Here is a 14,699-nt window from a genome sequence, read left to right as displayed (position 1 = left end):
TTGGTCCGGTTTATTAGCGGTTTAATTGGGTTGGGCGTGCCTTTATTGGCGAGGCTCCTGCCCCGAGGGTTTTGGTGACTGAACTTAGGGGTTTTTCCTCACACTCCCGCGCTTGCCTGCTCTCCGCTCTCTCCCTCGAATCAGCAAAATCCTCCGTGCTTCGTGAGGAAAGCCGAATTCATATTCCAACATGGACGAAGAAATGGACGTCTCTCCCACCTACTTTGACCCTGAAGACCTCACGATTCGAGAGCGATTTCGTCGGTACAGGTGCGTTCTCCGGTTTGCTTTCTCTTTATTCGTTCGGCAGGGTAAAATATGAATGCTGCCGAGAAAATGCGTCATCTACTCAGTTTAAAGTTAATTTCTTGAGCAGAGGTTTCAATTAACTAATCTGTTTATTGGGTTTGTAAGAGCAACCTATGTGGTCTTAGTTTGCTACTTGGTATCTGTTTGATTCGAATGTTTTCTAATGCTCAATTTCCATTCATTGCATTAAGATCAAGCCGGCTGCATTGCTTTTTTACTTTCTCTGTCTAGATGGCTGTCATTGGTTTTGTAAGGGGATCTTATGATTAATTGTGGAATAGAGCACTTCTTGGCTTATACTTTAATCTGAAATTGGTTTTGTGCTTATTCCTGTCCTTAATATTCTTTTGTTATCTATCAAGGAAGAAAACGCACAAGGCACATATCATATCTAACGTGCTGATAATTTCATATTTGAATTTTGGTGTACATTGTTTGGGTTGGGCTATGCTGTTTGCCTATGCATTCTGTTGCTCTGTTCTTGCCTCGTCCTTGCAGCTTTTCTTGATTGGAGTGGGGTTTTCACTTTAAAAAAAAATTATTACGTAGCTTTCTTACCCATATTTGTTGAATTTATCATTTTTTTGATGCAATACCACACTTAGCATGAAACTTATGCAGGAAAAGGCCTTCAAGCATATCTCCTCACAAGGAAGTTTCATTTTCACCAGTCAGTGAGTCTAGGATTTTGTATGACGGACAGAGTTTCTATAGTCCAACAAATGCCACACCTCTCGAAACTTTTAAAGAAGACGCTGAAAGTCTTGATGGCGATAGCCATGCAGTTTCAGTAGCGTCTCTAGGTCCCGATTCAGTTCGCTACTCACTGAAGGCTTGCAAGCATGAGAATGACCCATTATCTAATAGTGGAGATACAACTTACCCCTTTTTTGCATCTCTGATGGACTCTTCAATCCAAGGTTCTAATTATGTCGAACATATTTCTTACTCTTTATGTTTGTCCTCCCTTTGGGCATGGGCTGTTTGTTTGAAGAAGTGTACACTTCATGTCTTATTCTCTCGAGATATTTTGTCAGGATTGATGTCTATCCCAGACTTGATACTAAGATTTGAAAGTTCTTGTCGCAATGTTTCAGAGTCAATAAGGTACGTTGCCCTCTATGCTGTTCTCATTTCATTTATTTTACAGACATCTTGTTGTTGGTTTTCCGAATAAGTTGGATGGATTACATTATGCTTGTCTTTATATAGTTTCTCTCTGAAATCTAATCATCTATTTAGATTTTTTTGGGTGATAAGAATTTTTTTTGTTGATGGTATGAAATAAAAAAGAAGGGGAAGGAAAGTCAAAACCCAAGGTGACAGTTAGAAAAAAAGGGGAAAAAAAAGAAGAAAAGAACACTTCCAGGTGATACAAAAAGAATTGAAGCTAAGAGTTAGAGAAATTCCATTGTTTAAGAAACCCCGAAGAATTTTCTTTGTTGTTGAATACTATTGTTTCTATTGAGCCACATCAACTAAAGGGTCGCTTGCACAAATTTAAGTCATAAGATTTTCCTGGCCCTTTAAAAGGACGACCGGCAAGAAATGAGTATAGAAGGTGTTGATATGAAGAGGGAGAGCCTTATGCTATATCTTCTTGTAAATTATCTAGTTATTTATTATGCTACCTCTTGGTCTAAATCATCTAGTCACTTTACTTTTTACACATATGCTTCCATTTTAGCCAATTGGAAAAACCTTTTGTAATCTTCATGGATCTTTGATCCATTTTGTAACTTTCATACGTCAAAGAAATTGTTTCTTATAAAAAAGATATTGACCGGGAGAGCAATCTTCCACTTGATTTTATGTTGTAAGAAAATCCTTAAATTTCAAACAAAGAGCAAGCGTTGAGGAAATTACCTCAGGTTCTGCATCTTTTTTATATGTAGGCAACATCCTAGTGATAGTCATCCAAAAAGGAGTCTCTTTTGAAAAACGACTTGGTCACTAGTACTGACCTACCGATATACCATAGCCAAACAATGAGCTTGGGAGAACAAGCAACCAACTGTATGACAGTATGAGCATAAGAGGAAGTTGATTCTGCAAAGAAAATTGTGTTCGCTGAAAACTTGACTGAACTGTTGATTGTTACTAATTCTTTAAGCGTCATATCCCTTTTTGTTTCTGAACTTCTTGTTTTTTACCACTAGGTATGGTTCTGACATTCAGCACCGCTTTTCTGAAGACAAATTGGTGAGGCAGAAGGCTCAATTTCTTGTAGATGAAGCTGCCTCTTGGTCCCTCTTGTGGTACCTTTATGGGAAAGGAAATATCTCTTTCTCGAACTTTTTAAAAATTGTATTTTGTATTTGTGTACAAATTTCTGTTTTCTGTTTCATATACGTTATTTTGGATCCTGATTCAATTCTCCGTTTAAATGGCAACAAATGTGTATCTTTTCTTATCAAAAAAAAAAAAAAAAAAAAAAAAAAAAAAAAAAAAAAAAAAAAAAAAAAAAAAAAAAAAAAANTATTCGGATTAACCCATCCATAATTTGAAACAAATAGATAGATCCAAAATAAAAAAATTTTTCACAAAAAAAATAAATAAAACGATAAAAATGTGTATCTTTAAACCTTGCTGCATGTTATTGAAATTTTGGTATATTAAAATTTTCCCTGCAACAACATTCTTTTTCATTGTGAAGCTTGCTTGTTTAGACAATGATGAGCGTTAGCACAGCTGTGGACTGAGTTTTATTGTCTTTTGCCGCTTCTTGATAATAACAATGTGTAGCTGGCATCAATTTTTTAGAACAATGTACAATACACAACTTCAACATGGTGGATTTCAAACCACAAAAGAATTATTTTGTAATTATAGCCTTCTTTTGATCTTGCTTGATTGGAAGGTTTTTCTTTAGTTTCTTTGGGAAGGGGTTTCCTCTACCCCAGCCCCTAGGCTGTCCTTTATATGATAAATTCATAGCCTTTGATGTCTCTTCTATAAAAAAAAGATAATAAAGTCTTTCTGGTGTTCCTTGAATTATTTCTTCTGTTCTTTCTCCCACTCTCTAACTGCTGCCTATTGGCAATTAATATATTTTCTGTTAGCATTTTGGCTAGCATGATCGGTGTCTTTTCTGCTATTGTTGAAGGAGATTAACTCACCCACCCACCTAACCCACTCACGCATATATATAATACATGCTGTTGCTTGTTATTGAAAATATTTTACCATTTGACCTTGGGATTAATATTGGTATCTTGTTCTTGCAGCAACGAGAGAGACGCCTAAAGATCTAATTGTGGTTATGTATTTTTTTTGTTCTTTTCTTCCAAATAAAAATAAGAATTTGTATAAGGTTTTAAACATTACTCAAGTGTGAAAAACCTAAATGAAGCTTTCAATTTGTGGCAGTTTCCCCCAACATCGCACTTGGAGGCCTGCCAGTTTGTCATTGAAGACCATACAGCTCAATTATGTCTTCGAATTGTTGAGTGGCTGGAAGGTTTAGCCTCTAAAGCACTTGATTTGGAAACTAAGGTGATGAGTTATTCTGAGAATTTTACTTGATAATTTACTACCAGAAATCATATCTTATACTATGGTTGTGATATATTTCAAAAATAATGTTGTATTTAATTGTGTGTCCTGCTTGCTAGCGCTACTGTGTTTTATGCTAGCTCCTCAAGTCACAGATTGTTAGTTATAGCTGTCACTGACATGATATGTTTAATAATGGTCAACATTGCTAAACAGACTTACTATAAGTTAAAACCCTTAGCTCTTGAAACTTTATAGATTCAGGTTATCGAGTGCCTGAGATAACTCTTGGAAAGTGAAATCTTTGTGACTTTTAAAAACTTATACTAGGGTTAGCCAGTTTTCTTTGACGCTTTGTATATGTTTTTACAGATTCGTGGATCTCATGTTGGTACCTATCTTCCATCTTCTGGAGTTTGGCATAATACTCAGCGTTCTCTCAAGAAAGGGACTTCTAACACAAATGTTATTCATCACTTGGATTTTGACGCTCCAACACGTGAGCATGCTCATCAGCTGGCAGATGACAAAGTATGGTTTTATTTATGCTAAATTGGGCCTTGAATGATATATATATATATATATATATATATATATAGCCTTTGGTGCCTTGTGATGTTTTATTTTCCTTTTTACGACCACATCTCATGTTCTATTTATCATCCTTGCATACATTGGACATGTAGTTTGGGATGTTTATGTGTGATTTGGACCTGTTTTCTTTTACAAAAATTGATATAAGAAAGGTTGACAAACTTAGACTGGAAAATAACTACAATGAGTCGCTTTAGTTTAGAAGGCAGTATAGTAATTGACGTTTTTCTCAACAGAAACAAGATGAATCTCTTTTAGAAGATGTCTGGACTCTTCTAAAGGCTGGGAGAATGAAAGAAGCATGTGATCTCTGCCGGTCAGCAGGACAGGTAAACAAATCTCTGAGAGCTATGGCTTCTTCCCTTCCAATGCTCCAGTTTATCATCTTACATCCTGTGATACATTTCATAACATGTTGGCAGCCGTGGAGAGCTGCAACTTTGTGTCCTTTTGGTGGATTTGAACACTTTCCTTCCATTGATGCCTTGGTAAGGAATGGAAAGAACAGAATTCTACAAGCTATTGAGCTTGAAAGTGGCATTGGCCACCAATGGCGTCTTTGGAAATGGGCTTCTTATTGTGCATCTGAGGTAGTCATTGTTATTTCAAAGGGCAGTAGATAGGTTTTATTTTCTGTTTCGAAGTTGGTTGTATAACTCTTTAAGCAATGTTTCATGTGCAATCTCTATCTGATGGTTGATGGTAAATATGTATGATCATAATTGTATACTTCTGGTGGGCTCAATAACAATTATGCTATTACATGTTTTGGGGCGGACAATGAATAGAAGATGTTTTCTATGTTCTTCTTTTCTTTATTATTTTATTATTTTTCTTAACATTTATTTTATTTTTGATTCTACTTGTACTCTGCAATTGTTGAAGAAAATTGCTGAAGTAGATGGTGGGAAGTATGAGGCTGCTGTATATGCTGCTCAATGTGGAAACTTGAAGCGTGTACTTCCTATATGCACAGATTGGGAGGTATGCTTGTGGCAGTAATCCCTGCAAATTTTAGAATGTTTAACTGAAACTTCTGTGATCTGTCCATTTCACTATTAGGGATGCATATGAACAGAACTGCTAATTTAGTTGGTGTGAACTGGGAGGTCGATGAGTTTCTTAGTGTGGTTATTTGTTTGCCAATAATATTGGCTATAATGTTTTGTGTTGACTAATTGTCTTCTGTCGGTGTTTGGGTGATCTCACAATTAAGCATAAATTATCAAATTATATTCTTATATGCAAGGAACCTAGTATAATGGAAAAGAGTTATCCTAAGATTTTTTTTTCCGATGACCTTTGATGATATCAATTTGTTTTAACACTGTCAAATGCTCTGAGACTATCGATTTGCATGCAGTCAGCATGCTGGGCAATGGCAAAGTCGTGGCTAGATGTTCAAGTAGATCTTGAACTCACTCGTTCACAAGGGAAGATGGATCTTTTCAAAAGCATTATGGACACTGTAGATGAAAGTCCAGGACAAAGTGGTAGAAACTTTCAGGCTTCTGATGGACCAGAAAGTTGGCCACTTCCAGTTCTGAGCCAACAACCACGCCAAATTTCTGCCCTCCTTCAAAAACTCCATTCAGGGTACGAATACAATAAGATGTTACTACACATGAGGATGAGTAATGTGATGTTAACAATGTAAGGTCTATTCATTTTCCTGATTCAGCGACATGGTGCATGAAAATGTAAATCGTGGATGCAAAGAGCAGCAGCGGCAAATTCAGGTATTTTAGATTTAATTTGAATGGCCAGGGTAATTTTATCCCTGAGGTTTTACTTATTAAATGGTGCAACTTAAACCAAAGAGGAAACATGTGTGGCAGAGCAAACTTGTTCAAATGATTAATTCTTCTTTTGTGATGGCTGGTTAATTTTAGAGATCTATTTTGATGGTGTCAAAAGACTTTTTGTTTTGTGGCCTGGGCTTGAATTGGGCCTAGTTGTGTGCCGTCTTCTAAATTGAAAAACTCTAAGATTGATTGCTTTTATTTGATGATGGTAGAGCGATAAAGTTAGGAAGAGAGTTTCGGCGATTGTATTGAAAAGTGAGGAGATCATTACAAAATTGCACAATTTATTACTTTTATTTGACTCCCCTTCTTTTTTTGTTTTGAAATCCTCTTGAACTAAATGCATTCTCAGCTCCTTGTATTTAAGTGGTGTCCTGCTGAAAATTTCTCCACTCAATGGAAACACAAACCTTATATTTGTCTGACACTAGCTCAGCATCTGTTGGCACCTTACTAAATAAGGTGTCACTCTCGCTATTTAACTGTGGTTGAACCCATGTGGTATCATCCTCCTTAGTTGGAGTTTGGGTCTGATAGAAGCTCACCAGTTGGTTAAGTTACTGTTGCATCAGTCAGTTCTCTCTCCCTGGCTACTAGATTCTTTAGTGTTTTCCTTGTTTCCATTCTGTAAAATTGGTTCAGCTGCAATGCCCTCTACCAACACAAACATGCTCTCCGATGCCGGTATCTTTTTAACCTCTTCCATCACAGCTCCTATTTGAGATTTGACCAGTTCCATACGGCTGTCTACTTTATTCCCTATAGGCATTTCTGGGATAGAGTTCTAATACCACTAATGTTACAGTGCAGTTTGTACTCATCTCCAAAAGCTAGAGTTCCACAGTTCTTCCTTACAGAATACCTGACTTCTTCTCTGTACAACATCCTTCGGAGTAAACTCTCCCTACTCATGCACTAGTACTAGCATTCTGTTATTAATAGAATTTGCACATATCATAAGAAATCTACACTCTTCTTTAGCTTACCCCACTCACATTTTACTCGCTTCTCACCTTCGTATCAGAGTCATGACTTGCCTACGTGCATGATCAAAGGGGGCCCACTACTCTTGTGAAATAATTATTTATCCATTTACCTAATGTTTATTTTTAAACCATATGTCTTAGGATATTGCAAATAAACCGTATTTCTGTCTTTTATTTATAATTTTACAGGTAGGAAATGAATTTGTTGTCCTTTTTCTCATAGCTTGCTCATCAGCCATCCCGTTATGATTTACATCATAGGAAACTTTCCCTACACATGCACTAGTACAAGCATTCTGTTATTAACAGAATTTGCATATATCAAAAGAAGTCTACATCCTTCTTCGGCTTCCCCCATTCACATTTTACTCACTTCTCACCTTTGTACCAGAGTCATGGACTATCCTACGTGCATGAGCGAAGGGGGCCTACTACTCCTATAAAATAGTTATTTATCCATTTACCTAATCATTACTTTTAAACCATAAGTCTTAGGATATTGCAAATAAACCGTATTTCTGTCTTTTTTTTTATAATTTTACAGGTAGGAAATGAATTTGTTGTCCTTTTTCTCATAGCTTGCTCATCAGCCATCCCGTTATGATTTACATCATAGGAAACTTTCCCTACACATGCACTAGTACAAGCATTCTGTTATTAACAGAATTTGCATATATCAAAAGAAGTCTACATCCTTCTTCGGCTTCCCCCATTCACATTTTACTCACTTCTCACCTTTGTACCAGAGTCATGGACTATCCTACGTGCATGAGCGAAGGGGGCCTACTACTCCTATAAAATAGTTATTTATCCATTTACCTAATCATTACTTTTAAACCATAAGTCTTAGGATATTGCAAATAAACCGTATTTCTGTCTTTTTTTTTATAATTTTACAGGTAGGAAATGAATTTGTTGTCCTTTTTCTCATAGCTTGCTCATCAGCCATCCCGTTATGATTTACATCATAGGAAACTTTCCCTACACATGCACTAGTACAAGCATTCTGTTATTAACAGAATTTGCATATATCAAAAGAAGTCTACATCCTTCTTCGGCTTCCCCCATTCACATTTTACTCACTTCTCACCTTTGTACCAGAGTCATGGACTATCCTACGTGCATGAGCGAAGGGGGCCTACTACTCCTATAAAATAGTTATTTATCCATTTACCTAATCATTACTTTTAAACCATAAGTCTTAGGATTGTGCAAATAAACTTAATTTCTGTATTTTATTTACAATTTTACATGATAGGAAATGGGTTTGTTGTCCTTTTTCTCATAGCTCTCTCATCAGTCATCCCATGATGATTTTCACTTGAAACAAAGTTCATAATTTTTTGTTAGTCTTCTGTTGGTTACTGTTGAAATAAAAGGAAAAAACTTCCATCTTACATTTTATAATATTTTTTCCAGATGATCTTGATGCTTGGAGACATTCCTCGTCTCTTGGACCTAATCTGGTCATGGATAGCACCTTCAGAAGATGATCAAGATGCTTTCAGGTCATGGAATGTCTTTGTTATTACAGATAAATGTCTATGTTCAAGACAGATATGGTTATATTTGCTCATACTGCCATTTCAAAAATGCTTGCACGTTTGGATTTTGTTAGGCCTCATGGAGATCCTCAAATGATTCGGTTTGGTGCTCATTTAGTGCTCGTGCTTCGATATTTACTTGCTGAAGAAATGAAGGATATCTTCAGAGAGAAGATCATGAATATTGGCGATCTTATTTTACACATGTAGGTAAAATGCTTGTTCTTTTTTAGATGAGGACAACATAGAATATTTAGGTAAAAGAAGACTAGAGGGATTATAGATGTGGGATGAAATTTGTTTCCATGTTTGCTTTTGGTTGCTTCTCTTAAATATTTTTATGATTTGTTTATTTTGGTAAGAAACAGCTATTTCATTGAGAAAAATGAAATTCTTGTAATTTCTGCTGGTCCTAAATATTTTGTAATCATCCATATGCTTTGATTCTAGATTACTTCTAAAGCTATCTAGTTATCTCATCATTCTCGTGAAACAATAGAAAATGTCTTTTTTCCCCCCCTCTAGATAGGTTCCTGATCTTGAATTAGATTGATAGAATATGTGACAAGGCTATAAACTAGTGCCATATAGATAATTTACTGTGGATTTCAGGTATGCCATGTTTCTCTTCTCGGTGCAACATGAGGAGCTGGTTGGTGTATATGCTTCTCAGCTAGCAAGCCATCGATGCATCAACCTCTTTGTGCACATGATGGAACTTCGGCTCAACAGCAGGTGACTGAAATCCTTACAGTCGAAATAGTTTTGGTTTTTGAATCTGCATGCTGAGATAAGGCGTATGGATTTGAGGTTCTTTATGTGATTTTATATCTAAATCGAAGAAGGTTAATGGTGATCCTTTGACTAATCAAATTTGGCTGTTAAGACAAATGTTCTCAACATGAGGATTTCTTTTTGGTGGATGTTAGAAGTTATATAATCCATATTGAATTTCAAAATGTTTTGCCATCTCATTTAACCACGTTTCCAGCTTCCTGATTTGACATCATTAACTGTGAAGAGATGACACCATCATATGAATAATCTTTTTGGTGGATGTTAGAAGTCATATAATCCATACATAGTAGGTTCTCAAATATTCGGCATAATTCTAAAAAAGCAATACTGATGTATGTGCAGAGAGAGATGGTTTCTAGGGTTGATAAATGATATTATTTTCATTATCAATAATAATAGCATAATTATGATGATGAGTATGACAATGACAAAGATGAAAATGAGAATGACAATGGAAACAAAAACTGCATTGAGGGCATCGTCATTGCGTGTATTATTTATGGAGACCACAGAATAACTAATCATCATGAAAAGAATATTACATATGAATCATGGAAAGACTAATAATGTTAATAAAATTGTACAAAAGTGAAACCCATTTGTACTTGATACTTTTTTTTTTTTTGAAATACAGTAGTTTCTTCTTTATCAAAGGTCCTTGAAATGTACGTAGTCACCTTTCAACTAATACTCTGTATTTACTAGCTGGTCTTGCTGCATTTTCGGGCATTTGTTCTTGCAATCCGAGTTTTCTGATTAGTTTTGCATCTTGCAATGCCTAGTTTCTCTTGAATAAGGGAAATTTACTTCAGGGGATTATATTTTTATACCTTTTTGCTTGTTCACAGCGTGCAAGTCAAGTATAAAATCTTTCTCTCTGCTATAGAATATTTACCATTTTCTCCCGACGGTGATTCAAGGGGCAGTTTTGAAGAGATTATTGAGAGGTACTTTTGCATTTACTTGATTTAATTCTTCAACATTCAAGCCTGAAATTCACATGATCTGGTTTTGTTTATGGTTATTACGTGTTTATATGATGTACTTGACCAGTGTACTATCAAGATCTCGGGAGACAAAAATTGGTAGTTCTGACAAGTTATCAGATGCTGTAGAACAACACCGCCTGCAGAGTCTTCAGAAAGCTATGGTTGTCCAGTGGCTCTGCTTTACCCCTCCTTCCACAATTGCTAATGTCAAAGATGTTAGTACTAAACTTCTTCTCCGAGCATTGGCACATAGGTAATAATTGTAGCTCGCTGTTGCTGTAGAACCACCAATGTTTCTTTTTAGTGCAAGGCACACTAGAGTATAAACCACACTCTAAAAAAAAGGGCTTAGAGGAAATTGGTTCAAACTATGGTGGCCACATAACTAGGATTTCATATCCTAAATGTTATTTTTTTTTTTGGCAACCGGGTTAGGAAATTGTTTGAAAACATGAGGCATTTTGAAGCGAGGTGTCTTGGGAGGGCATGGCTCCTAGGCACACTTTCTGGAAGACTGACTATATCATGATAAATTATGAATGTTGATTGATTCTTGCAAATCTGGGGTGATGCTTTTGATACTTTATTGGAGTTACATTTGACTTTGAAGTTAATTGATAGTGCAAGTCCTTTTTGTATGGAGCAACGAAGCAACGCTGATCTCTTGCACTTTTCTGTAAACTAGTTCAAGTGTAGGTTGAGTGGCTATTTTATTATTTGTATGCCTACATTGTAATGGTAATATATGGATGTTGGATTTGGTCTATTGTTAATGCATATTTTCTTTTTCCTATACTGCTGCTTTCTACAGCTTTTGAATTTCAATCGTTTGCTGTTTTATAGCAATATTCTGTTCAGAGAATTTGCTCTGATATCCATGTGGAGAATTCCATCAATTCCTAATGGTGCACACAAGTTACTTAGTCTTCTTGCTGAGCCTTTGAGGCAGAATTCAGAAACATTTAGTGCGTTGGAGGATAATGGTGTTCTGGAGAACCTAAAAGAGTTCGAGGATTGGGTATGCTTCCAATTCTTGTAATTACATGTTGGTCATTGTGGCTGTACTACCTGTTTTGATTACTGTGTACTTTCATCTAATAGAATTTATATCTTCATTAGAGTGAATATTTTGCCTGTGATGCAACATATCGCAACTGGCTCAAAATTGAGTTGGAGAATAATGAAGCGCCTTCCCTCGATCTCTCATTGGAAGAAAAACAAAGATCCATTGTAGCTGCTAATGAGACACTCGATTCGTCGTTTTCATTGTTACTTAGTATGCTTTATCTATTCTTTTCCCCATTCATAATTAGAAACCCCAGGCATACTACTCTTCATTGCTCACGATCTTTCTGCAAATAATTTTCCTTTCTGTAGGGAAAGAAAGTCCGTGGTTGGATTTCACAGAAGATTACGTCTATGAGTCAATGGAACCTCTTTATATTGAATTGCATGCCGTTGTCATGCTCTGTTTACCTTCAGGAGAATGTTTATGTCCTGAAGCTGCCACATGCACAACCTTAACAAGTGCCCTTTACTCCTCTGTAACTGAAGAGATCATATTAAATCGGAAACTAGTGGTATGTTTCTTAAACATGATCTCGTATAGTTTTTTTAATTACTTTTTGTGGCAAAGAATCAGAGATAATTTATTATTATTATTATTTTGAAGTATTTGTTCGTTGGTGTGTTCTTCTATTCTTTGTTTCATTTCTATAGATAGACTTTAAACCCCAGATTTTCTTTCACTAGCCCATTATACTTTGTTCTCGAGATGAAGTAGGGTCCTTGTCCTTTCAAATTTAAAATTATGTAATGAACTCAGTTTTGGCCTGGCTGATGAAAGGAGAGTGGGATGCCCTATTATCCTCTGTTGATTACTTTTTACCATTTTTTTTGTATTTATTATCTTTTATTTTATTACAAATTTCACCTTATTTCTTATTAGGGATAAAAAAACCAGACTATTAAATTTTTTTTTACATGTTCTTCGAATATGCAGGTGAATGTCTCCATTGCATCTGGGGAAGGTTTCTGCATTAAGATTGTGCTTCGCTGTTTAGCAACACCAGGTGATGGGCTTGGGCACTGTGAAGGCAATGATGGTGGCATTCTTAGTGGCATCATGGCAGCTGGATTCAAGGGTAAGAAGTACTATGCAACTTTGAGTACAGTATCCTACTTTTCAGTTACTAATTGGAGGTCTAGTGTAAATATGGGTTTTGTTCTTGTGGCCTTTGAAATGATGAAATCTGAGATGTGAATATCTCTCTTAGTTCTTCACCCCACTTCTTAACAGAAAAAGAACGTGCATTGAACAAGTATGACTTTTATATGTTGTAGGTGAGCTTCGCGGTTTTCAAGCTGGAGTCACTTTGGAGGTTTTGCGTCTAGATGCATGGTGTTCAAACGAAGATGGCTCACTAGAATGCCCGGCAGCATACATCGTGCAAGGCTTATGTCGTAGGTGCTGCCTTCCAGAAGTTATTCTTCGATGCATGCAGGTAATACTTCTTTGAGGCTAGTGGACTTTATATTAGAGCTGCTTTTTACTTCTCATTAATTATTCAACCTAGCATCTACTTTCCATGAATAATCTGAGTTACCCTCTCTACGGATACAGTAAAAACCATTTTGGGTTAGCATGGTTGTCATTTGGGCTGGTAAAATAAAATGAAATAAAATTTGGTATGGGTAGCGAGGCATCTCGTGAGACTTGTCAAGATATGCAAAAGTTGGCCTGAACATCTTTGGATGAGTAAAACAACGAGTTTTATATATAGTGCAAACTGCAAATATTTCCAACGTGGTTTGTTTTCCTTGGATCAGCAGTAAAATGATGTAGGAGCATTCTGGCATATGTATATAGATACTTTCGCGTACACGATTTTCGAACATTAGAGGATGAAATATTCAACAAGACATAATTTGGACTCTTTTTATTCATTTATATCATCTTATTCTCATTCTCAGGTTTCTGTGGCTCTGATGGAGTTGGGTTTGGAACCGAAATGCCATGATCAGTTGATCGAACTCGTGGCGAGCTCTGAATCTGGGTTTTCTGATTTGTTCAGCCAGCAACAATTCGAGGTATCTCTCAGTTAACTTTGTCATAATATAAGAAATCTGGTACCTAATGTTATGAGGGCTTTGACATCAAAATTTGATATCACATTGTCACTTGCAGGAATTTTTGATACTTGAGAGAGAGTACACATTACGCAAAATGGAGCTTGGAGAGCCTTCTTCCTGACTTTGCTATATGGATCCGATATTCAAATCTCCGACCAGCAATTTGAACACTTGATAGTTCTTTGATTTCTAATGTATGGAAATATCTGTTAGATAGGATGCTTTGTATTGACTTAGATTATATGTTATCATCATCAATGAAAAATATGATTGAAAGCAATTCATAAATTTTGTACGAAATCAACCTAAGAAGTTTTTTTGATATCAAATAATTAGAAATCAATCAACTCGAGGGAAAGTTCTAATTCCAAATAATAAGTAATCACGGGAGATGTAAGATTCGAATTACTTTGTTGATTAAATATCTCAAGACAAGAATACTTGTTTGAGATTTGAATTATTCCAAGCATACATGGCTTAATATAGGTTCGAGAGTATTTGGCCTCACTTACACTTAGAGTCCTCACTTAGAGTATTTGGCCACATTTGGCTTAATATAGCCTCAAAATTTGAACCCAGCTTAATATAGCCTCAAAATGAAAAAATTTGAACCCGGCTTAATATAGCCTCAAAATAAAACCCTTATTCAACGAGGCATTTCATTTGTAACCTTTATACCACCTTCCACAAGCGAGTTTGTAACTTCGTAACCATAATTAGCTGCTAAGTTACAAATAAAAAAAAAATAAAATGAAAATACATTAATGATAAGATAAATTTAGTTTTCAATTATCTATCATAAATTTGTAACGATCTATGAATAAAGAAACTCCCGTTAGAAGTATTTTGAATATTTTGTTGCATAAATGAACCTTATTCTCATTTAGGTAAAATTAATGTTTTAGTTTACATCACATTCAAATCTAATTAGTTTATAATTTATATTTCTTCTAAAGTTTTAATTTTGCATTTAAGAAAACTAAGGTAAAAACAATTGTGTTAAGTTAAATTAAAAATTTTAGGTATAATATCTATAATCAAACATTG

At 35.6% G+C, this 14,699-nt stretch overlaps 1 protein-coding gene across 1 annotated transcript; it reads left to right on the top strand.

Moving 5' to 3' along the window:
• Positions 1-37: 37 nt before the first annotated feature.
• LOC111807700 (nuclear pore complex protein NUP107) lies at positions 38-13,940 on the top strand. Its single transcript, XM_023693532.1, has 24 exons — positions 38-270; positions 931-1,229; positions 1,347-1,416; positions 2,469-2,584; positions 3,537-3,568; positions 3,679-3,804; positions 4,177-4,335; positions 4,635-4,727; positions 4,821-4,988; positions 5,284-5,382; positions 5,762-5,994; positions 6,080-6,137; positions 8,609-8,697; positions 8,808-8,939; positions 9,346-9,468; positions 10,380-10,478; positions 10,585-10,773; positions 11,364-11,538; positions 11,640-11,796; positions 11,898-12,100; positions 12,523-12,664; positions 12,864-13,024; positions 13,494-13,610; positions 13,708-13,940. Exons 1-24 carry the CDS (start codon positions 191-193, stop codon positions 13,771-13,773), a joined length of 3,186 nt encoding a protein of 1,061 aa, XP_023549300.1. The 5' UTR covers positions 38-190; the 3' UTR covers positions 13,774-13,940.
• Positions 13,941-14,699: the final 759 nt, after the last annotated feature.

The sequence above is a fragment of the Cucurbita pepo genome, chromosome LG12 (genome assembly GCF_002806865.2).
Source record: "Cucurbita pepo subsp. pepo cultivar mu-cu-16 chromosome LG12, ASM280686v2, whole genome shotgun sequence".
In the NCBI taxonomy this organism is placed as follows: domain Eukaryota; kingdom Viridiplantae; phylum Streptophyta; class Magnoliopsida; order Cucurbitales; family Cucurbitaceae; genus Cucurbita; species Cucurbita pepo.
This window is presented reverse-complemented; position numbering and strand designations above follow the sequence as displayed.

Bases quoted from the DNA above. Each gene is read 5' to 3' on its own strand.
- LOC111807700 (XM_023693532.1), top strand. From the start codon at position 191: ATGGACGAAGAAATGGACGTCTCTCCCACCTACTTTGACCCTGAAGAC. The intron at 2,585-3,536 runs GAAATATCTCTT...TTGTTCTTGCAG, and splicing joins GTGGTACCTTTATGGGAAAG to CAACGAGAGAGACGCCTAAA. The intron at 12,665-12,863 runs GTAAGAAGTACT...TATATGTTGTAG, and splicing joins CATGGCAGCTGGATTCAAGG to GTGAGCTTCGCGGTTTTCAA.